Source organism: Ricinus communis, chromosome 2, assembly GCF_019578655.1.
Source record: "Ricinus communis isolate WT05 ecotype wild-type chromosome 2, ASM1957865v1, whole genome shotgun sequence".
Classification (NCBI taxonomy): Eukaryota; Viridiplantae; Streptophyta; class Magnoliopsida; order Malpighiales; family Euphorbiaceae; genus Ricinus; species Ricinus communis.
In genome coordinates, this window is record NC_063257.1 from 30705289 (window position 1) to 30729850 (window position 24562).

A 24562-nucleotide genomic window follows, 5' to 3' on the forward strand; every position below is an offset into this window, starting at 1 on the left:
TTGAATAATGTTTAGGGATAGAAAAGAAAGAATAAAAGAAATTATTGTGGTTCGGGAGTTAACTAACCCTACATCCACTCTCCAATCTTCAATTGGGTATTCATTATACTTTCAATCTTTATAAATGGAGTTTTCACAAGCTCACTCCAAACTTAGTGTTTTGGAGCTCATATCAAACCTTACAACTTGTGTTTTATGGCTCATACACAACCTTAGGAAGATTTTTACCTAGGCTAACTCTCAAACCCAATCCCAAGTGTTTAGGCTAACACTCAAACCTTACAAGAGCATTCAAGCTCTTACAATAACCAAAGATTGTTAGAATTGATTACAAGAAGAAGAAAATTGAATGTACAATAACGTATGCTTTTGGTGATTGTTGATCAACCATTAAAGACCATTTGAGGTAGCTTGTATACCCTAAAAATCTCAAAGAGACGTTACTCATGTATCCCAAAAACTTCACCTCATTTTTGCTTTTGGACAGTACATTAATGCACTTTCAGAATGCAAAATCGCGGTCCCACTTCTTGCATCGCAGCTGTGATTCTTAAAAATACTCCAATGGCTATCTGATGTGGTACTCAACCATTGTGGCTTCAAAAATAACTGTTGGCGGGTTGTAACAGTCATAACATTTCATGAATTTCGCAGTTGTGCCTTTCTTAAGTGCGGTTGTGATTCTTGACCTTTGCAACTCTTTTGTCTTTGCCTTCAAAAGGTTTATTTTTGCGATCATGCCTATTGTGGTGCAGTCACGATTTTTAGTCATAAGACTTCAAATCCTTTTGTCCACAAACTTATCAATTTCGTGGTTGCGCCATAGGAGGGTGCGGCCACGATTTTGAAGCAAGCTTGAATTCTTTGCTTGGATCCACGCTACAACAACAATATTCAAGAAAATATTAGATCAAGACCTCAATTTGTGTGACAAGATTAAAATTATGGACTTTAGCCTTGTAACAAAGCATTTAGGCTAACAAATACTATATCGAGTGCAGGAAGATATAAAAGTTTTTAGGCAGTGGTTTATGCACGCACCCAAGTATACTTAACGACCATGATATTGTAAAACTTTTCAACCTAATTGGAAATACACTAACCAATTACTAAGACTGGCATAAAGAATGGAATCGTCACCTAGGTGATCGTAAGACACTTTTTCTAAATTTTGTGGTAGACTTAGATTATTTAGGAAAATATCGCCACATCTAAAGATGGATCCGAAAACTAATTTTCCTGGTTATATATTCTTATTTTTAATCTTATTATTTAATAGTTTATTCCTTATAAACATATCATGGCATATGGCAATACAAATAAACACTACAACATGGCAAATTCCTCTAACTCTATTTTAATTTTGATTAAATTACCATGGTTACTATCTTTTTCCAATTAATCTATCAATTGCATGCACCCGACAATGTTTTAATACATATTATCTAAATGAATTAGTTTTAACTGGCACATGGCAAAATCACCTAATATATTCTAATTCTAATTAACTCACCTATTTTACCATCTTTTCCTAATTAAGAAATTAATTTCATGTAATTGTCAATACTTAATGCCTAATATCAAGGTGAATTAATTTGAATTAGTAGTCTAATATATTTCCGATAATTATTAAAAGATAAAAAATAAGATAAAAAATAAAATAAAATAAATTCACAACCCTCCTACAACTACTAATAAAAAATAAAAAGAAATGAAAATACGAGAAAAAAATATAAAAAAATAGCAAAAAGGACAAGATTTGGTCCGCAGTGTCGTAATAGATGTACATAGTGCCAAACGACACTACACACAGCCGATTGACTATATGACAATGGCGTGTGGCTTTGTGGTCTGTTTGCCATATGTTGGTCAATCTTTAATTTTTTTAAGCTCTAGAAACACCCAAAATAACAAATATGCATGAGAATACAAATTAAATTAGTAAAATAATAAAGTAAATGGATTAAAACAAAAGACAAAATAAATCTAAGAAAATGACAGAAGATTAAAAAAAAAAAGCCTAATTAACTACTAACATGTGAGTACAAATAATAACCTAATGAAATAGACAAATGGCAATATACAATATAAAATACAAAAGATAGTTAACAAGCTAGATGATTACCGGTTGATTAAAAAACCTACTTAACTACTAACATGTGAAAATAGGCGGGTCTAATTAAACAGTTGATTAAAAGCATAGTTAATTATTGATAAAATGAAGTAAATGAATTAAAACAAAAGTCAAAATAAATCTAAAAAACAAACTATAAACATGTGTGAACAACAGTAACATAATGAAATAGACAGTAAATGGCAATAATCAAAAAGTTTAGGCAATATCGAATTCAAAAGATAATCAACAAGCTAGATGATTAGTAGTTGACTAAAACAACCTAATTAACCACTAACATGTGAAAACAGATAGATCTAATTAAACAGTTGATTAAAAGCCTAGTTAACTATTAACATGTGAAAACAGGCAAATCTAATTAAACAAGTTTAATTAATTATTAACATGTGAGAACATGTAAATCTAATTATACAGATAATTAAAAATGAAGAGGAAATCAACAGACATGTGAAATAACAGAAGTAGATAATAAAAGGCAATGAATTAAAATAAAAATCATAATTTAGAAACAAGTAAAATCAATATAAATAGTAATAAAAAGACAAAATGAAAAAATGAAGAGTGTGATTCATGATATTAAAACCCTTAGGTTTTTACCGGGTAAAGCTAATCCACGAATCTTAGGAGGTGAGTCGGGTTCAGAGACAATGTACGGGTGTATATCTTTCAAAGTGTTTAGATGAATATGCAATCTCAGTGCATTCACTTTACCTTTCTTAAAAAAAACCCTAGAATTAGATACTGATAATTAAGAGATTAACTAAAGATATTTAAAAAATTTAATTTTAATTAGAAAATAAATATTTTAATTAAAATCTTGATAATATCAATAAAAATCTTTGAAAAATCAAAACTGATAATTATTTGCAATAAAAATTGGCAATTATCCTTAATTTTCAAAAATGACATTGCATAGCTCTACACGGTCAAACGACACTACAGACAACCAGTCGGTTGTGCTTGCTGACTCTCAATAAAACTCTAATTTTGATCATTCTCAAGAAAGTTTTGATCTATTAGAAAAGTTGATTAGGTCAATATAAGACCTTGACCGAGACACTGACTATTCAAACTTTTGTGAGATTCGGGAATAATATGAATTTTCATTATCAGGTTTTCAACAATCCCTCAATCTTTATTTTCAAAATCTGGTGCTTACAATAATCATCGAAATAGATCTACTACACTTAATATATGTTAAATTAAATGAATTCATTATCCCTAAAATGGGATAGACAACTTAATCCTTTGCTAAATACCAGACTATTACAAGACAAGGTTATAATTGAGACCTAATGTAACACAAGACCTTATACGGATAGGTAGGTATTAGGAGATTGACTCTGAAGATAAAAGACTTAATAAACATACTACCAACAAATGATTAACACAAATATATTCTACTAAATCATGACATCCAAAAGATTATAATAAGCATTTAATATTTCATCATCACTCAGCAATATCGAAACCTAATAAAAGAATAATATACAGTCCAGATTGATAAAATAATAATAAAGCCGATTGGCCCAACCTCCATTAAAGCTGAAGTCAATGAAGTAGAAATGAGGACAACACTCTATAAGGAGCTACTAACTGAGCAGCAAAATAAATCTAAGAAAATATTAAAGTTAAGGGGTGAGTAAAAAACTATTATAGTATGTTTTAGAGGAGTTGTCAGTTGATCTATGTTAATTTATACATTATAATTGACGACATACAATTATTTTAAAGGCATGGTTCGACTCTTAATGGTACGGGTAGCCGTGGTATTATCAAGGAATAATCTAAACTGTTACAGATGAACACCATGGAATATAAATACAAAGTAAGAAAAATTATAAAGTGAGTGTATAATGATGAGATTCTCATTACATACATTCCATGGATTAGTTATTAATTAATCAAAGTCCAATTAGAAAAATAAAAGTCCAACTTAATATAAGCTAGGGTTTGTAGAAATCTTAAACATTAAAGACTTTGATTAAAATGTCATATATATATATATATATATATATATATATATATGAAGATATGCTATGGGGCGGCAAGGAAGGATGGAGATCTTTTGATGAGAAAAATGTTTTCTGGAGTAAAATACCCTAGATGGTTCATCCCCTTTACTTGAAACTACCATTCAATCTCCCATATCTCTTCTTAATCTCTTAAAAGTTGTTTAAGAGATCTTTACTGAGAAGCTTGTGTGAATCAATAAAAGAGGCTGGTCATTTTGAGTAACTTTGAAATGCATCAATCATCCTTAAAGAATCAAGAATAAATAAAGAAAGAAGCACTCATTGGATTAGCCAAAATCTCCCTTTGTAAACCTTTTCCATCTCTTACCTGTTTTGTGTGTTATAACTACTTTACATTAATGAGAACCTTGGTGGGAATTGAAAATTTATTATTTTACTTTTGTTGCGTTTTTCTTATTTTTTATATAAATTTCCAACAAAAACTCAATGAGAGGATAAACAAATAATAAGGAAAAACTGATAAGAAATTTAATATCAGTGATAACTGATAACTAACTGGAAAAATGTCAGTGGTAAAATCTGATAATTCTTTACTAATCTCAATAACAAAATCATTAAATATCAATAATAAAATCTAATACACACTCATAGATGTACCTAAACGATCCTGGCAACAATGGGTGCAAAAATATCTTACCTAGCAGTCCAAAGTACAAAATTCTGTCATTAGCGAATATACATGCCCTCAAAAGGTAACCATCCAATATACATCTAAAGACATTTGTATACCGAATAGTGTCCTAAAAATAATATATCATATGTTTCTGGTACTGAATCAACATCCAACATCTAAGATATGATTGTACAAGCCACATAAATTAGTGTATCCAACTGTATAAAATCAAATTTATAAATATCACAAAAATCTAAAATACCATTATTTATCCTTGAGTTATATAGAAAAATATTTGATTTTTCTAAATCAAATTTACTAAAAATAAGGATTTTCTCATACCAAAATGTGTATCGTACCATTTCCACTAAGAGGAATGCTAGCAACACTCTCCCTTAAATACTCTTTAACAATTGTTCTTCTAATGATTCACTTTATCCAACTTTTCAACCTAATAACTTGCTACTTATTTAACAAGTTGAATTAATTTTATATTTTTTCTTTTAATAAATAAAAGGAACACAAATTTATTTATTAATGCGATCAATTTTAAAAAAATAATTTATAATATAAATAATCAAAAAATTAACAATTATAAATAAATTTTATTTTTATATAAATAATTATAAAATATCAAATTGTTAAAAATAAAAAAAAATCATTATTCATGTAATAAAATATTCAAAAACTAAAATTAAAATAATAAATTTTAATTTATAACATATTGTGTATGTGAAAAACATTTACTTTTTTGTTAGTAAATAAATTTATTTTATTTTATTTATTAAAAGAGAGAATATAAAGTTAGTCTAACTTGTAAAATAAATTATTAGGTTGAAAAGATTGGATAAAGTAAACCAATAGAAGAGAAATTGTCTAAGAGAGTGTAATTTTATAGGCAACCAAAAGGAGAGTGAATTGGTTGAAATCAAAAGTCAAAAACCAAAACCAAGCAAAAAGAAAATCAAGCACAATCTCGCAACACAAGAATTTTATAGTAGTTTGGCCAATACTTGCCTACATCCATTCCTCAAGAATCCTCTTAATATTTTTACTATTAAATAAAATTATAACCTAACTCTATTTGAGTTTTTTTACAAGGCTAATAATAAACTTAAGTATTTTTTCAAAGACTCATATTCTAATCTAAGTCTTTTTCTAAGCTCACACTCTAACTCAATCTAAGATTTTTAATCTTAGTTACAAGAGCTATTAATCTCTTACCCAAATACTCCATCTATCATTTTGAGCTTTGAATACAAGTACTAAATATTCAACCACCCCAAAATTTAAACCCAAACTTGAATCTTTAATACAAGATGAAAAAGATAAAAAATTTAAAGTAGTTGAGAGTAAATATAAATGAGGCTCAAAATAAATGCTCGACCTAGAACAATTAAAAATAAAATTTAAATAGTTCTAAGTGAAATAGAGATATTATATCCCTATTTCTCTTAGAACAATTAAAATAAAGTTTAATATAGTGGTTTCACCAAACTTCATAAATGTAAATTTGAGAGTAAGAACAATCCTTCAAAACTGTGCAAATAACATATTAAAGCAAAAAAAATGCTTTTCAATCTTAATTTATTTTATTTTTTTTAGAGTTTAAAAATTACTTTTGGGGAATACAAATAAATTCATTTTTTTATAAAAGCATATCTTAAAAACAACTTATAAGAAATTATTAAAATAATTTAACATATTTACTACACAATACCAATCTCAAATATGGCAAGCACACAATTTTGGAGCCATTTGCTTAACAAGACAATTTTTGTATTAACCTTCTTTTATTATTATTATTATTATTTTGCTTCCCAAGAAATGGGTAATTGTACAAATTCTTCCACTAATTAAAAATCAGAAAACCAGAAACAGAGAACCTAAAATTACATAAAATTAGGCATAAGGCACATAGTGTACAATCTAAAACCCCACAATAGCGAGCCACTCCCTCCCTAACTCCCAAAGCATCATTTTCTCCCAAGGCAAACAATCCGAAGAAAATTCAACAGGAGAACACCTTGTTAATCATATAGTAAACTGCTTTGCATGCCATACCTACCTCTCAACTCCCCTGAAAGATTGACAACAAAACAAACAATAACAAAAACCATCTTGTTAGTATGCATCCGGGCTATTCGGCGTGCCTGAATACCACCTCCCATGTCAGCGAATAAAGAATCCATAAAATCACAAGATTACGACTTATCCGATCACGAGCATCTCAAAGCTGCCTATAACTACAAATCCTATCTGTCAAGCATAACCTGTAGTCATCTTATCAACAGCCTTAACCCTGGGGCTTACCATCCAATTCGCTCGCCTGATATTTGATACCCTCTTCTAAATTCAAAGCACTGGATAAACTATGGCTAATGGAATCCTCAATGAATGAATGGACAGTGCTGGGCTCATTAGCATGCTGGAAGGAAGTGTTGGATTGGTTAACTGATGAAACCCCAGAATTGGTCTTTGAGATATGATTAGCATCAATTATTGCTGTTTCTTTGCTGTAGTCATTCAAGCGGAGATCTTGAGCAAAGCTCGCAGATATTTGACTTATTGCCTTGTCAGCAAGTGAACATGAAGCATCTGCTGTTTGACTAGCTTGTTTGGCCCTTCTTTCCCTTGGAGATCTCTCCCGCTGGTTGTAAAAATCAAAATCCTCCAAAATAGATGTATGTGCAATGTGATCCTTGAAAATCTTCAACATTTCAATACCCTGTTCTAGTTTCACCTGATCACATTTCACCAAAATGGAATATCAAGCAGAAGAAAGTCTTAGCAAATGATTCAAAAGTTAAATCCCACAATGACAGGTAGGATAAAAGAGAATTTCCATACAGATGGCAAGTGATGCATGGAAGAATGAGAAATACTATTAATAACAATGGTGAGGTTATGGATGAGATGAGCTGAGTCATCAACATGCAGTCAAGATATTAAATTCTAAGCCGCCAAAATTCTAATGCAAGTCACAAATGGTTACACACTAATTTCTTTCTGAAACAAACTGTTTTGACATTATAATGTTTCTTATATCAAACAGTTTAAAGCACATTTCATGGGCTTGACATAACACTATGAATTATCTTTAGTATTCTGAATTGAAGTTTTCTTACCAAATAATGCAAATTTATATAAGTAAAAAGAATTTTGTGTCTTCTAGCGGGTAGTAGAATACTCTCTTTATCAAATTGCCCAAAGTCGAACAAAATTATTTCCATAAAACCAATCCAGCTTTCCTCACCTCCTTCGGAAACTTCTACCTCTCTCCCTATTTTCCAAATAATAAATATAGTTATAAAGTTTCCATCCCCAACATCTTCTGTAAATAGTACCTCTATTGCCACATTGAGGTGGATTAGCTGATTATATATATGTGAATAAAGTAGAATGGAAGTCATGAAGTACAAAGAATCATACATCATGAGCTCAACAAAAATTAGAGAAAGAGCATTTATTTATCAAAGAAGTACAAAAAAGTGCCTAGTGGTTTGATGCTTTTTCACTTTAAGAACTGGCCTTTTTTCATGACAAAAAAATACCCAGTATTTTTCAATAATGAGATCACTTATTAAGTGATTTACCATATAACTACCTACATTGTACTCATGGTAAAAATAATTACTATGTTATTTTATTTTATTTGGAATAAAATGAAATAATTTTTAAAATAACACTATAATATTTTTAGGAGTATCCTCATAGTTGATTTGATAGTAAATCACTTACAAAATAATTTAATTATTGAAAGTTAATATTGTATTAATTTTTATTATAAAAATGATAATGATATTAGGTGGTAGAAAATTAAAATGCAAGAAAAATAAAACACAAGATACTTCTTTGTCACGAAAAAAACCACAATCTTTCTAAGTATAAAAGCATCAACCACAAGGTATATTTTTGTACTTTTCCCTTTCTTTATCCGTCATGCAAAATAATCAAAGAACCTTAGAACTTAACATAGGCAAAGAAGCTATTTCTAGGACTTGTATGCATGAAACACAGGAAATGTCCAAAATGCACAAGTCCCAAAATGGATTTGCTTAGTGCATAAGATATCAAGCTGCTAAATAATTCCAGAAAAGACAAGAATGAAATGGTAAAAATTAGTAAGGAAAATATTGAATTGCTCTACCTCCTGAGAATCTCGACTATGAGTAACAGGCTTATTATCATTATTCTCAAGTAGTATGTGCCGGAATCGACTGTTGGGAACATCTTTAATGATATGCCACTGGACAGGGAACTGACCACTCCACCTATCTTGTTGCCAGTAATCAGCATTTGTCTCAAAATCCACAGGTCCAACCATTTCAGCTACCCCACAGAACTGTCCACTAGCATTGACCTGCACAAGATGACCAAGAAACCCAAGAATATTCATAAACTATACAACTCATTCTGAAAGGGAAGACGAGCAAGGACAAACGAATTTCATAGACACTTGTAGTTTTCATAACCAATAAGTTGCTTGAATATTTGTACAACTTAGAAAAATGAAGCAAAAAGATGCCAAACATAGAACCCACAACCAAAGCCAATGTAAAGAACTAGCAGACTAGACCAAGCCTTTTGAAGTCCGTGTAGTAACCCAATGGCATGGCACAATATTAAAATATGAGCACAAGATTGTCCTAACGTACACCCCCAACAATGCCAAAATGGAGACAACATAGTCATCGTATATCAGCCTGTAAAACAATAGTGATTGGATCAGCCTATAAAAGTCCATATTATTTCACAATTTAAGGTTCCAGCTTCTGTGCCTCCTATACCAAGGCATCAGATGTTTCTGTAGCTATGCAAGGAGTAGAACATCTTAGGAACCAGGTGCAATGATAACACCTGGTTCATCATAAAATATAAAGGGATGTTAAGACTTCTCTTGGACTACTTAACTTTCGTCAGTTCCAAATTAATTTGGGTGTAAGGAGAAGAAGAGGATGCTAACATCCTGTTTAGACTTTCAGAAATATAGAAAGTTGTACTATTTAAGAGTTTCAATTTCACTCAGGAATCTAATTATTTAGAATGGTATTAATTTCCAATCAACTGATAAATATATCTGTAGAACAAGGAAGACCTGAGTGTGCCAAATTTTTCTAAGATCTTTTAAAATTAAATTTTGAAAATTAAAAAACAAGGAAGACATGTGTTCCTAATTTTCCTCTCCTTTCTTGTTCTTCTTCTCCTCATTCTCTCTACTGCTACAATAATTCAGGGACTGATCATGGCTTCAAATACAGCTTCCAATTTTGCTTGTTTTCTCACTCTATTTAGCTCTTATCATATGAGAAAAGTAAATAAAATACAGCAAAGAATTGCATTTTGCTTTTGCTTTATCACTTCATAAAAGACTAATTCATTGCTTTGCAAATAGCACATCTGTTATCTAACATTGTTCTTTGCATTTAACTTTGGAATCAGAAAAAGCAGAAATCCTTAGAAATCTGTATAGTTCCTAAGAAAACATACGAGATCCATACACTACAATTATGAGTTCCTAGAAAATTACGACTAAAAATTGCCACTTACCAAGATGTAACTTCCAAGAAAACAGGCATATGTTAATCACATAAGACCCAAATGTCAGACTCATTAACGCAAAAGTCAACTTCAGAGTAAATAGAGCAGTACATTAAGATAAGCTTAATGAGAATGTAATCATACTATCATGTAAAGATTTTACAGAACATACATGTTCACTAATTCCTTAATATTTGCATTTTATTACCCATAATGTTAGATTGAACTATGACCCAGCTAGTTGAGCAGCCAACTATTGTTGAATAAAATGTATTCACTTATTCCGACTAATAATAATAACATACCGAAAACAAGAGAAAGACAGGACAGTTGCCTTCTTTCTCCTTTGCGTCATGATAAGCAGCATCTAGTTTCTTATTCCCGTGCGGTGTGCTGGCCCAAACACTGTATTTAATGCTTTTATGAACGTTATCTTCACTAAAAGACTTGATTATAAAGAACTTAGCATTCTCATAATCAGTGACAAAATCTGACTTCTTGTACAAATCAAGCTGAAAGGCCGAGCTAGATAGATCATCTTTGCCATTACCAGAGAGTGAAATGTGTTCAGAGGTCTTGCCCTTAATCTTTGAAGCCCTTGGTCCTCGATTACGATCAAAACCAAGTGAATCATTAGAGGTGTAAACTGAATCATGATTCCTCTCTCTTCTTCTGCCCTTGTCAGCAGAAGCACGTACCCAGTCACGAGGCCCTGGAAAAGAAATCGAACCACTGCCAATACTGGAGCCTTGATAGGAGCCACGATGCTGGTAATGTCCAATGGAGGGCTGTTGAGAAATCTGCACGGATAATGATCCCCAAGGAACAAACATTAATATAGAATCAAAACGATAACTACTCAACCATCAGGTAGGACAAGCGTGTAAGAATCAACCACAAGAAAGCACCTATGCAGGTATGCTGGCAAATTTCCTTGTGTAAGAACAGTCATAACATTAGTGTTAATCCACCAAAAATGCATGGGTAACTAGTTTTTAGAAATTACTGAGCCTTTTCTAACCTGACGTTTTCTTCAAGCCTTTCTAAAACTGTGGCCAAACAGTAAAACTTATGTAACAAAATTTTCATGACTAGCACAAAGACTAATACTAAAAGTCCACAATCCCATTCTAAAATTCAATTATGTTACTGTTCTACTCCTCTTAAATTAGATTTGTTGCTTCCATAGATCTATTTAAATATACAATTATCTCTATGTAGTTTCAAACATGATATTTCCCATTTATAATGCTGAAATCTAATGATAAACTCCCTTCCACCTCACATCAACCCAATCGCTATGCAGATCCTTAGCAATGTTTTTGTTAGGTGGTGGGAAAAACAAGAAACCAGTTTTCCTGAGGGCTTCTATTTTTACTAATAGAGCTCATATACAAGGTAACCGAAAACAAAACAAAAATCTTCTTTTAGAGTAGTCATAGTAAGGCTGGCCTTGACATTTATATTCTACTGAATTGAAGACGCAAAACTATTTACCGTAACATTGACTGACTGACTGCAGTCCAATTTCTCATTCTGCCTCTGCTAGTATATTATCTTTTTCCACTGCTTCAGGCACATGTATCAGCATAAAGTACAAAAGATGGAACTAAAACTAGAGGTTTCACCCAAGATTCTCTTACTAGGTAAGTTCCTTCATAGCCACTTTCAGAAAGAAACAATCTAGTTAACATAAAAGATATGTTTTATAGGATCAATATTAATGAAGTGCTGGTCTTGGATTGTTATGCAGCAGTCAAATCTTTTTTCTGATGCCCTCTCGAAATTGAGGAGAGTAAGAGCCCACGCCTATAACACAACTTCACCTGATTATAAGTCTGGAGGTGGACTAACAGGGTGAGGTTTGCCGAAAGCTGAGGTCATGTTTAAATATAGTTATTTGGTTTACGAGCAAATTATAATCACAATAAGAAAGCAACGATTACAGCAATAATCTAAATATTACAGCCAAAATAATGACAATAACTATGATAATGAGGACCAATAAGTAATGGATGTTTTGAAGCTTTCCTTTTAGGGAATGCTAAAATTTTCAAATCGATAATGAATGGAAAAAACAAACCTGTTGAATATGGTGCTCATATGGCCCAAGTATGCCCATTGGATGAGAATAAACTGATGGAGATGATAATGGAGTAGAGCCAGGTGTGCCAGACATGCTCCCTCCACCAAATGAGCCAAACTGTACTAAGTAACCTGATCCTGGCCCAAAAAGCAAGTTGTCAGTATTACTTTCTGATGCAATGTGTTCAGATGATGAAAGAGGTACTGATGAAGGCACATTGGGAGGTGCAGATTGTGGGTAGAAAGATGGCGCAAATGGAATCTGCTGCGGGGAGTATAATTGGCCTTCTAGCATTAGAGGCAAAGGAGTAGCAACTGGAGAATATTGGCCATATGCCATCTCAGGATTGAAGCCATAACCAGAATGAAACATGACAGATGAATTATCATTGTAGACAACCTGATAAATGTCAAGATAAACTGGTGAGTACAAAGTATAAATAAACATAAGGTGCAAGAGTGAATGCATCATTCTAACCGGAGATATATGCAAGCCATCTGCAGCATTAAGATATTGAGGATACCCATCCCAAGAGCCAGTGTTGTTGCCATAATCTGAAGCATAGACCAAGCTTATGATGTCAATCATATTATGTCAAGAAGAATAATTTTTTCAAAAAAAGAAGAAAGAGACATAATTCAACATGTTTCTAATTTCTGTTCATGATAAACTCCGAGAAAGGCAACAAAATACCACTTCAACATTTAAAAATTCTGTCAAAGTTCGATGTCTTTCATAAATCAAACTCGATGTATTAAAACAGAAGTGCACAAGACTCTGAGCACAAATAAGAGGGTAAATTACCCTAAAGTGAAATATAACCTATAGGTAATTCCAATTGAAACTCTTAACATTTAAAATAGTATAATATATAAAATCCATACCATTATATATATACCTTAATGTATAAAATCCATTCACTGCCATTAAACCCAACAAAAATAGAAGTACAAGAATATCCTTGCACTGCTGCACCTGTATCTCCTTCCTTTCCTTTCCCTCCTGTTACACTCTACCCTTTCCCTTGATCCACAATAAAAAGCAAATGGAAACCCTTCATGGCCATCAAATACCAATAGAACACCATCAGACCCTCTTCTCCAAAATGCCTCTTACATTAAACAATAAATCCACCATCTTCTTCAAATCATCATAACAAACACTGAACCTTCCTTCTGATCTTCAAATTCCAACCCAACAGAAGCTTCTCAGCATAATCAAGCAATACTTAACTTGAGTGGCATCTGAATCACAGTCCAGCATTGTGCAAGTCCTCAAACTCTGCACAGTTAAGCGTGTGGTTGTATGGTTGGATTGTGAAAATTTTGACTTTTATTGGATTTGATGAGGATGGCCAACAATATTTTGTTCCAAAAAGGAGTGGTGGGCCTTAAATATGATAACTTAGAGAGGAGGAAAAGATGGTGTATGTATCTTCTCAAAAAAAGAAAAGAGATGGTGTACGTAGGAGTGCCTCCAATTTGATTCCTATATTTACTTAATTTGTAACATTGTGCCTTTTTCTCCTTCATGCAGTCATAAACGAGAACTCATTACTATTCATTCATTATTGTTCTTTCAACCAATCAATACTTGCCACTAGCTTCTATAACTAACAGCATTTAACCTTATGCCTACGCTTAAATACATACATATTGCTAAGATATCACTTAGTGTAAAACTGAAAGCCCGAAACAACCCATAAAATTAGGATTTTTCTTTTTTCTTTTGTAATTAACCCTATATTCAAATTAATTTCCAGCACGAGCATTCTTAAGAGCACAACGAATTGAAATCAGTAATAGCAACAACTGAGTAGAAAATAGACTTACTGCCATAAGATACAGTGTGTTCATTTGTAGCATAAGTATTAAGTGGTGGTATAATGTTAAAATCTCCAGCAGCAGCATCCAAAGATCTCGCCTGTTGTATGACTACTGCATCCGGGTAAGTATTCTCCGAAACAAGCCTTCCATCTTTGGGCGAAAGTGGCTGATGATAATACATATCAGAACATAAAATAGCTACTAAAGCATAAAATCAAATTTAAAAAAAGATATTATCAAAAGAATTGACAAAACTAAGTACCTGCTCTGTCACATTATCTCGCCTGATTAGTGACTCTCCTGCGCCCAAATTTTTTAATCATTAAATACACAAGATACATTAAAATTTGACCTAAATCTTCCTAATGGATCAGGGAATCGAAGATCACAAACACTTTTAAACTATCAAGCATTCAAAAGATACATAAAATAATAATAACTTTTACTGCTATTATTATTATTATTATTATTATTATTATTATTATTATTATTATTATTATATGAAATTACCAGTAGAAGAAACTCGATGGTGATCCTCTGGAGACGGAGAAGGAGAGTCCATGAAATCGAAATTGGAGAACTAGAAATGAAAATGAAAGAGATCTGAAGAATTTGAACTCAGTCTCTTAATAAAACCCTAAACCTTTTACTCTTAATTTGGCGTAAATCGACAATAACTTTTGGATTTTGTACAATGTCTTTTTATTATTATTATTATATAAAAAGAAAAGAAATGAGGAGAGAGAGAGAGAAAGAGAGAGAGAGAGAGAGAGAGAGAGGGTTTTAGCTTTTTAGGTTTTGCACAGCAAAATTGCCCCAATGCCTCTCTTTCCTTTTTACCTAAATAATAATAATAATAATAATAATAATAATATCATCTAAAATATTTTTTATATATTTTATCATCTTTTAAAAAATAATAAAATCTGAAATATTTTTATATATTTCTTAATAAAGTTGCGAAAATTACTTCCATTATGATACTTCTAATAATATTTTTTATTTTAAAACAATATATTTTCTCTAAAAAATATTTAAATATAAAACATAAAATATTTTACTTAAGTCGAAATAATAGAGAAATAGTTAATAATAGAAGAAAAGAAAAGAGAAGAAATAAATAAATAATTTAAACTTTTATTGAATAAAGAAGATTTTACAAAGAGAGATAGTAGGGAAGATAATTCAAGCATTCAAGTGATGCCTACTTACTTCTAATGTACATCTATTTATAATAAGAAAAACTATACTATTCGGACTTCAAACATTTTGAGTCCGTTACATTATTGAATTAATTTGTCAAAAGAAAACAGTAGTTGTTTGTCATCTTGTCCATTTTGTCAAAAAGAGAAGATTCTTTGTCCGCCATTTGTTCATTCTTATCAACTTTGTTTTGTCCATTCTTCAAAAGATGCTTGTTTATCTTCTTGTCTATTTTGTCAAAAAGAGAAAATTCTTTGTCCGCCACTTGTTCATTCTTATCAACTTTGTTTTGTCCTTGTCCATTTGTGAAAAAGGAAAGATTCCTTATTCATTTAGTCAAAAATAATGTCATAATTGTCGAGTTCATAGCAATCATCTTCATTTTGAGGAGTAAAGCTAGGTCCACTAGTGCTTCCAGAGTCCTCATTGTCACTATCTCCAGAGACTTGTGACAAAGCTTGTTCCAAGGCTGCTTTGAATTCCTTCTTTGTTGTATTTCTAGATAATTTTGCTAAAATTTTACTTTTATCCGATAAAAAGTTAAATTGTCCCATAGATTGGCTCGTGCCAGATATCATGGGATTTTTTCCCGCAAAATATTTCAAAACAGTTTCTTTATTAGCTTGAATGTCTTTGCAATTTGTCCACCATTTGACACTATATTCTCGAACTAAGCAGGCAATAGAATTTACATTTGGAGAGGGTTTATAGGGTTTCACCTTGAATTGCCAAGAAAATATTCAAGGTAGGTTAAAAGTTTCAGAAAAAATGATCAATTTGTCATGTTTAAGAATGGGTAATTTTTCTTTAAAGATAGTAAATCCTTCCATAATTTTAGTAGGTAGAATTTCTGGGCATAGTCCAAAATAGGTCCACCAATCAGAAAACCAATTGGGAAAGGTTTTTGAGTTGGTTTTGTGAAACATAAAGTATAACACCCCAACTCAAACTTCCCATTGAATAGCAATATATATATATATATAACTTTATAAACATAATTTACTACTTAGTTACAATATACATTCATACAATTTAAGTGGCATGACATACTTAATATATATAAGAAATATTTATACAGTAGTTTAATTCACACAAGTTCCCAAAATGCCCCAATGCTTTAGATAACTCCTCCGCCCACCGATAATATTGACTGATGCAAAAAGAGCAATGCAGTAAGGCTATCTACAACTGCACTAACTGAAAAAAAAAATTGCTAAGGAATGAGCTAGCGACTCAATAAGCATTTAATTTACTAAACTATAGTATATTAGGCTAGAATTATCAAATCTTTATCAATACGGAAAATTATACCAACACTTAACTAACAATCACAAAATCAACCATTTCAGTTATTCTCATAAACATATAATTTCATCTCACGTAATGCAAATAATCTCAAACTCAACCAAGTCAAATAATTCAATTCCACATTATTTCTATCAAATTAGGATCGGATGACTCATCCTTACATTTCCTCACATTTTTAAATTTCAGTGACCACTTGACAAGACTATCCGCCCTACCGGCCTTGCCATCTCACATACTCGGGTAGCTATCCGCCTCGGCTTTCCGATCACATAATATCCACACAAAAGTCATCAATCCTTAATCACAATCATTTCACTTCACAACACATCACAATCAATTCACTTCACAACACATCACAATCAATTCACTTTATAACAAGCCAAAAACATAACTAATATCAACTCAGTCAACCAAGAAATTATCAAGTAATCAAACAGCAGTCCCTACTCAATATACACAAAGTTTAGTCTATTAAATACTTACCAGAAGTTATAGGATAACAAAGTAATCCTATTCTTTTTCTCTTACCACTTCCTTGCCTTTGGATGAACCTTTATTTTCCTTGATTAAGAAAGCCCAAATCTTTCAAGCTTAAAAGAAGAATTTGATTTTCACTTACTAAAAGTTTTGTAGACTTTGATTTGGAAAATCAAAGTTGAAGAAGGAAAGGAGAAAAATGAGAGAGACAAAGAAGAAAAGGAAATTGGAAAGCATACGTAGATAAGAACAAATGAAAGAGGTGGTATATTGGTGTGGAAATAGGCAAATTACAATTTAATCCTCTTTCTTTCTAACTTTTCAATTTAGTCCAAAATCATTACTTTTCAATTAAATCAATATGTAACTAAATAATTTATTTATCTACCACATAATATAATAAAATAGATCATATATAATCATGATGCAAATGACATGTTTAATGACATGCTAATGAATATTAATTATTAATAAAAAGAAGTAAATAAATTTGGTTGTGACAATTCCTACCCACTTAAAAAATTTCGTCATTGAAATTAACTAATCGCCAACAGACATGCCAAATAAGCTCGGGTATTTATCCATCATATGCTTCTCTACTTCCCAAGTTGCTTCCTTAGATGAATGTTGACTCCATTTCACCTTTACCATAGGAATTTCCTTGTTTCTTAATTTTCTAACCTGTCGGTCTAATATCTGAATCGGTTCTTCAACATATGTGAGTTTCTCAGAAACTTCAATTTCTGGTATCTTGATGACATGGCTAGGATCAGATCGATATCGTCGAAGCATAGAAACATGGAAAACATTATGTACTTGAGCTAACTCTGGGGGTAATGCAAGTCTATAGGCTAAAGGACCAACCCGCTCTAAAATCTCATACGACCCGATATATCGAGGACTTAGTTTACCTTGTTTACCAAATCGAAGGATACCCCTCCATGGTGATACTCTTAAGAAAACCTTATCCCCAACTTCATACTCAATTTCCCTTATGTGTTTATCTGCATAGCTTTTCTGTCTATCTTGTGCGGCCTTGATACACTGCTTCGCAACTTGTATCTTGTCTACTGTTTCTTGAATAATTTCAGGACCTTCCAATTGTCTCAACCCTTCTACATCCCAACATATAGGGCTTCTACATTTTCTCCCATATAATGCCTCGTATGGTGGCATACCAATACTAGAATGAAAACTATTATTATAAGCAAATTCCATAAGTGGTACCTGTTCATCCCAATTTCCGCTATACTCTAATGCACAAGCCCGTAACATGTCTTCAAAAGTTTGAATAGTTCTCTCAGATTGCCCATCTGTTTGAGGATGAAAAGCAGTACTGAAATGCAATTTAGTTCCCATTGCCACTTGTAAGCTTTTCCAGAAATGAGATGTAAACCGAGGATCCCTGTCTGAAACAATGGAGATAGGTACACCATGCAACCTAACAATTTCTTTCACATACAAGTTGGCTAGCTTATCCAATGAATCATTCCGTTGAATAGGTAAAAAGTGCGCTGATTTTGTTAACCTATCAACTATTACCCAAATAGCATCATTTCTCCTAAAAGTGCGAGGCAAACCAACAACAAAGTCCATAGTAATTCTTTCCCATTTCCACTCGGTGTATAATTAAAGACTGTAATTTACCTGCAGGGTGATTGATGTTCGCTTTCACTTGTTGACAAGTTAGGCATTTAGCTACATATTCTGCAACTTCCCTCTTCATGCCTGACCACCAATAATGTGGCTTCAAATTGTTATACATTTTTGTACTCCCTAGGTGCATTGAATAAGGAGAATTGTGAGCCTCCCAAAAAATCTTTTGTTTCAATGCGGCTACATTAGGTACATATACCCTGGTTTTCATAACCCACATTCCATCATCTCGCTCGATTAGTTCACTTGTCTTACCATCTTGCACCTTCTTCCCAGAACTTCTTTAAGTATGCATCACTACCTTGTGCATGTTTGATCTCATCTAGTATCTGGGGACTAGTCTTCATTGTAGTCAATAATACCCCATTCTTTATAGAAAAATGCATATCCATAGCTCTTAGCGAAATTAAGGAACTCATCTGATATGAAATCATACCTGCAACCCTTTCCAAAGTCTTCCTACTAAGTGCATCTGCCACAACATTTGCTTTTCCTGGGTGATAATCAATGGTACAATCATAATCCTTCAATAATTCCATCCATCTTCGTTGCACCGAGGTTCAACTCTTTCTGTGTAGGTATGTACTTTAAGCTTTTGTGGTCAGTGAATATCCGAAATGTCTCTCCATAAAGATAATGTCTCCAAGTTTTCAAAGCATGTATAATTGCAACCAATTCTAAATCATGTGTAGGATAATTTCGTTCATGAGGTTTAAGTTGTCTAGAAGCATAAGCAATAACCCTTCCATTCTGCATCAATACACAACCCAAACCATTAAGTGAAGCATCTGTATAGACTACATATTCCCCTCCTTGTATAGGTAATGTAAGTATAGGTGCTGTAATCAATCTATTTTTCAACTCCTCAAAACTAGCTTGACATTTATCATTCCACTGAAAAGTCACTTGTTTCTTTAACAGATTAGTCAATGGCTTTGCTAAAATGGAGAAGTTCTTCACGAATCTTCTATAGTACCCAGCCAATCCCAGAAAACTACGAACTTCTGAAATATTTCTTGGTGATTCCCACTCCTGAATAGCCTTTACCTTAGATGGGTCCGGTTGAACACCTTGTGCAGATATAATATGCCCCAAAAATGCAATGTTATTCATCCAGAACTCACATTTACTAAACTTACCATATAACTGTTTTTCTCTCAAAGTTTGTAATATTGTTCTTAAATGATGTTCATGGTCTTCAGAATTTCTGGAGTATATCAGAATATCATCAATGAAGGCTATCACAAATTGATCAAGATACGGTTGAAAAATATTATTCATCAAAGACATGAATGCTGCAGATGCATTGGTCAAACCAAATGGCATAACAACAAACTCATAATGACCATATCGTGTCCGAAATGCCGTTTTAGGTATAGAAGTCTCTCTAACCTTTAATTGCCAATACCCAGATCTCAAATCAATTTTGGAGAATACAGTTGCCCCTCTGAGTTGATCAAGCAAATCATCAATGCGAGGTAAAGGATATTTGTTCTTGATAGTAACTTGGTTCAACTTTCTATAATCAATGCAAAGTCTCATACTTCCATCCTTTTTCTTCACAAACAACACTGGAGCTCCCCACGGTGATATACTAGGTCGAATATAACCTTTCTCCAATAAATCCTCAAGTTGCTTTTTCAATTCCTGTAATTCACGGTGCCATTCTATAAGGTGCTATAGAAATAGGAGCAACTCCGGAATAGTTTCAATTTCAAAATCCACTTCTCGTTGAGGTGGCAATCCGTAATTCTTCTAGAAATACATCCGGGAATTCTTTGACTATTGGTACCTCTGAAACCCCTGGACTAACAATTCCGGTCTACCACATTCACAAGATAAGCATCACACCCAAATTTCATTAAATGAAAAGCGAGCGAAAAATCAAACATGTAGGTACAATTTTCCACATCACCCGTGAACACTATTTTTATTTCCCCATCTATAACCATTTTTACTTCCTTCGTTAAACGGTCAACTATGACATGATTTCTAGATAACCAATCCATTCCCAATATCACATCAAAATCTCGCAAATTGATCACAATTAGGTCTACTGACATATTTGTACCACAAATCATCACAGAACAAGCCCGAACTACGGTATTCACCATTATTACTCCTCCAGCAGGCATCAAACACAAATATCATGTCCTAAAGATTCAATGGCACAATGCATTTTCAATGCAAAATCACATGAAATGAATGAACATGTAGATCCGGGGTCAACTAACACATATGCATCATGCCTACAAATAGGAATTATACCAGTTTATTATCTCCTGGAGAAGTAGTTGCTTCCTGCCTCGTAATAAAGATACACTCTTGCCTGCCGGTAAGGATTGGTTCGCATCTTCAATATGGACATATGCTTCGTAGCTACACTTCTACCTCCCCTACCTCTACCACGACCGGTCGTTGTAGGTACTACATTATCCCCAACACTACTTTGTCCTCCCTGAATGGTAGGTACTCGATGCTCCTCTACCTACCACACACTCATTGGCATAATGCCCAGTTTCCCACATCTATAACAAACTGCACTCTCGGTCCCCAACACTCTCCTGAATGGGTCCTTCCACAAGTGCCACAAACGGGTCTATATCCTCTACCAAGTAAACCCGAATTACCTCGCATGTTCAACGATCCACCACTTCTACCCAAAGTTATACTACTTGGCCCTCTAAACCGATAACTACCCCTTCCTCTAAAACCTCCTCGCTCGACCTCCCTGATCCTCCCCTAGGTGTAAATGAGGTACCTCTAGAGAAAGATGGAGTAAATGTCCCAATTATCTTCTTTTTCTTTGCTTCTAATATATTTCTTTCTAAGAATAATTCTTCCGCTCTTGTTGCGACTTCCAATAAAGCAATAAAGGTAGGTGGTTGCACTGCCAACTTTTCACGAATCTCCAATCTCAAACCCTCTCAAATCTATTTCTCTTGATTTCATCGGTTGCCACTTCCTCCGGGTGCATACCTAGATAACCTTGTAAATTGTAATTCATAGTCGAATGACGGACATCTCATTTTGTTTCAATTCAAGGAATTCAAGTTTCTTCCTCTCTTGATATATTGGTGGCATATACTTCATCTTGAACTCCTTTAAGAATTCTTCCCATGTCATTGTCAATGGTTGTGTTTGGCTACCGGGACCTGTCTCCCACCGATTTCTAGCATCCTTAAGAAATAATGAGGTTGCATACCTCACTTTCATTTGGGTTGTCGGTTGGGTATTAAATTGTGTAAACACACCTTTAACAGACTTTAGCCATTCCTCCGCTACAATTGGATCAGTTGTCCCCTCAAACTCTTTCCCGCCATGCTTTCTTAACTTTCCAAAGTTTGCATCCAATGCAGTGCACGTTTAGTGGAGGTGGTGGTCATTGTTGAGCTAATCTTCTTAACTCTTGACTATTTCTTTGAGCATACCCTTCGACTTTTCCTTGTATTTGTTCATTTTCATGCATCTGTTCTTGTTCAATATGATGTGCATGAACTGACGAATGTGAACCTACTGGGCCAGTGGAGTGCTCATCCATGCCTATATCATTAACAAACTTCACAACAATAAATGGTTGTGCATAATTACTATATGCTTGCATGTTATGCTCTTAATCCCCTCTATTCCCATCAATTCAATCACACAAGCATTTAACATATTGGAACATATTAAAAATTCCAACTCACTTTAACATATCACAACACATACACACCTTCATATAACATAACATAAACACAAATATAAGTACTCAAACTTATGTCCCAATGGTCTAATCCCCGCTCTGATACCAAAAACTATAACACCCCAACTCAAACTTCCCATTGAATAGCAATATATATATATATATAACTTTATAAACATAATTTACTACTTAGTTACAATATACATTCATACAATTTAAGTGGCATGACATACTTAATATATATAAGAAATATTTATACAGTAGTTTAATTCACACAAGTTCCCAAAATGCCCCAATGCTTTAGATAACTCCTCTGGCCCACCTGATAATAATGACTGATGCAAAAAGAGCAATGCACAACAAGGCTATCTACAACTGCACTAACTGAAAAAAAATTGCTAAGGAATGAGCTAGCGACTCAATAAGCATTTAATTTACTAAACTATAGTATATTAGGCTAGAATTATCAAATCTTTATCAATACAGAAAATTATACCAACACTTAACTAACAATCACAAAATCAACCATTTCAGTTTATTCTCATAAACATATAATTTCATCTCACGTAATGCAAATAATCTCAAACTCAACCAAGTCAAATAATTCAATTCCACATTATTTCTATCAAATTAGGATCGGATGACTCATCCTTACATTTCCTCACATTTTTAAATTTCGGTAACCACTTGACAAGACTATCCGGCTCGGTCTTGCCATCTCACATACTCGGGTAGCTATCCCGTACCGACTTTCCGATCACACAATATCCATACAAAAGTCATCAATCCTTAATCACAATCATTTCACTTCACAACACATCACAATCAATTCACTTCACAACACATCACAATCAATTCACTTTATAACAAGCCAAAAACATAACTAATATCAACTCGGTCAACCAAGAAATTATCAAGTAATCAAAGAAATTCCTACTCAATATACACAAAGTTTAGTCTATTAAATACTTACCAGAAGTTATAGGATAACAAAGTAATCCTATTCTTTTTCTCTTACCACTTCCTTGCCTTTGGATGAACCTTTGTTTTCCTTGATTAAGAAAGCCCAAATCTTTCAAGCTTAAAAGAAGAATTTGATTTTCACTTACTAAAAGTTTTGTAGACTTTGATTTGGAAAATCAAAGTTGAAGAAGGAAAGGAGAAAAATGAGAGAGACAAAGAAGAAAAGGAAATTGGAAAGCATACGTAGATAAGAACAAATGAAAGAGGTGGTATATTGGTGTGGAAATAGGCAAATTACAATTTAATCCTCTTTCTTTCTAACTTTTCAATTTAGTCCAAAATCATTACTTTTCAATTAAATCAATATGTAACTAAATAATTTATTTATCTACCACATAATATAATAAAATAGATCATATATAATCATGATGCAAATGACATGTTTAATGACATGCTAATGAATATTAATTATTAATAAAAAGAAGTAAATAAATTTGGTTGTGACATAAAGAACCAGGAATGGTTCCAATTTCGAAGATAAAAAGTATAGTACCAGGCTTTCTTATAATCAAAATAATTGAAACAAGGAGGTGTAAAGGTAACAGAAAATTTTTTGGCAGTATAAGGATTTTGGTTCCAGTCGGTTAGGGTAAGGACTTTCAAAATTCTGCATTTTGAATAGGAGATCTTTTCAGGAACGTCCTTATCAAAGGAATGTTCAATTTCTATTGAGTGAGTGTCCAAAAGGATAAGTTCGTAAAAAAATTTTAGTTTGTACGAACTTTCAGGAATGAAAAATTGTCCAGAGGGAAAAATATGTTGAAATAATTGTTGGTAATTGGGATTTTCCAAATTTTCATTGAATATTTCGCTTTCAAGAATAGTTACAATTTGGTGTTGAGGTTTTGTGAAATATTTGGGTGGTTCGGTTTTAGACGAACCTGGTTTTGTAACAGCTTGTAAAAAGTTGGATGGTTTAGGTGTGGTAGAAGGAGTTTTGTCAAGTATTTCAAATCTGTTGGTAGAAACCAACG

At 32.8% G+C, this 24562-nt stretch overlaps 1 protein-coding gene across 1 annotated transcript; it reads right to left on the reverse strand.

Annotated features, from left to right (window-relative positions):
* Nucleotides 1-6545: 6545 nt before the first annotated feature.
* On the reverse strand, nucleotides 6546-15013 carry LOC8285992 (YTH domain-containing protein ECT1). Its single transcript, XM_015723654.3, has 8 exons — nucleotides 14747-15013; nucleotides 14499-14536; nucleotides 14243-14402; nucleotides 12888-12964; nucleotides 12408-12809; nucleotides 10630-11124; nucleotides 8934-9146; nucleotides 6546-7526 (listed from the first exon to the last, which is right to left on the reverse strand). Exons 1-8 carry the CDS (start codon nucleotides 14796-14798, stop codon nucleotides 7080-7082), a joined length of 1884 nt encoding a protein of 627 aa, XP_015579140.2. The 5' UTR covers nucleotides 14799-15013; the 3' UTR covers nucleotides 6546-7079.
* Between the last annotated feature and the right edge of the window lie 9549 nt (nucleotides 15014-24562).

Excerpts from the sequence above, each read along its gene's own strand:
- LOC8285992 (XM_015723654.3), bottom strand. The coding sequence starts at position 14,798 with ATGGACTCTCCTTCTCCGTCTCCAGAGGATCACCATCGAGTTTCTTCT. Across the intron at positions 12,965-14,242 it reads ACACACTGTATCTTATGGCA|ATTATGGCAACAACACTGGC; the intron begins GTAAGTCTATTT and ends TCTATGCTTCAG. Across the intron at positions 12,810-12,887 it reads ATGGCTTGCATATATCTCCG|GTTGTCTACAATGATAATTC; the intron begins GTTAGAATGATG and ends GACATTTATCAG.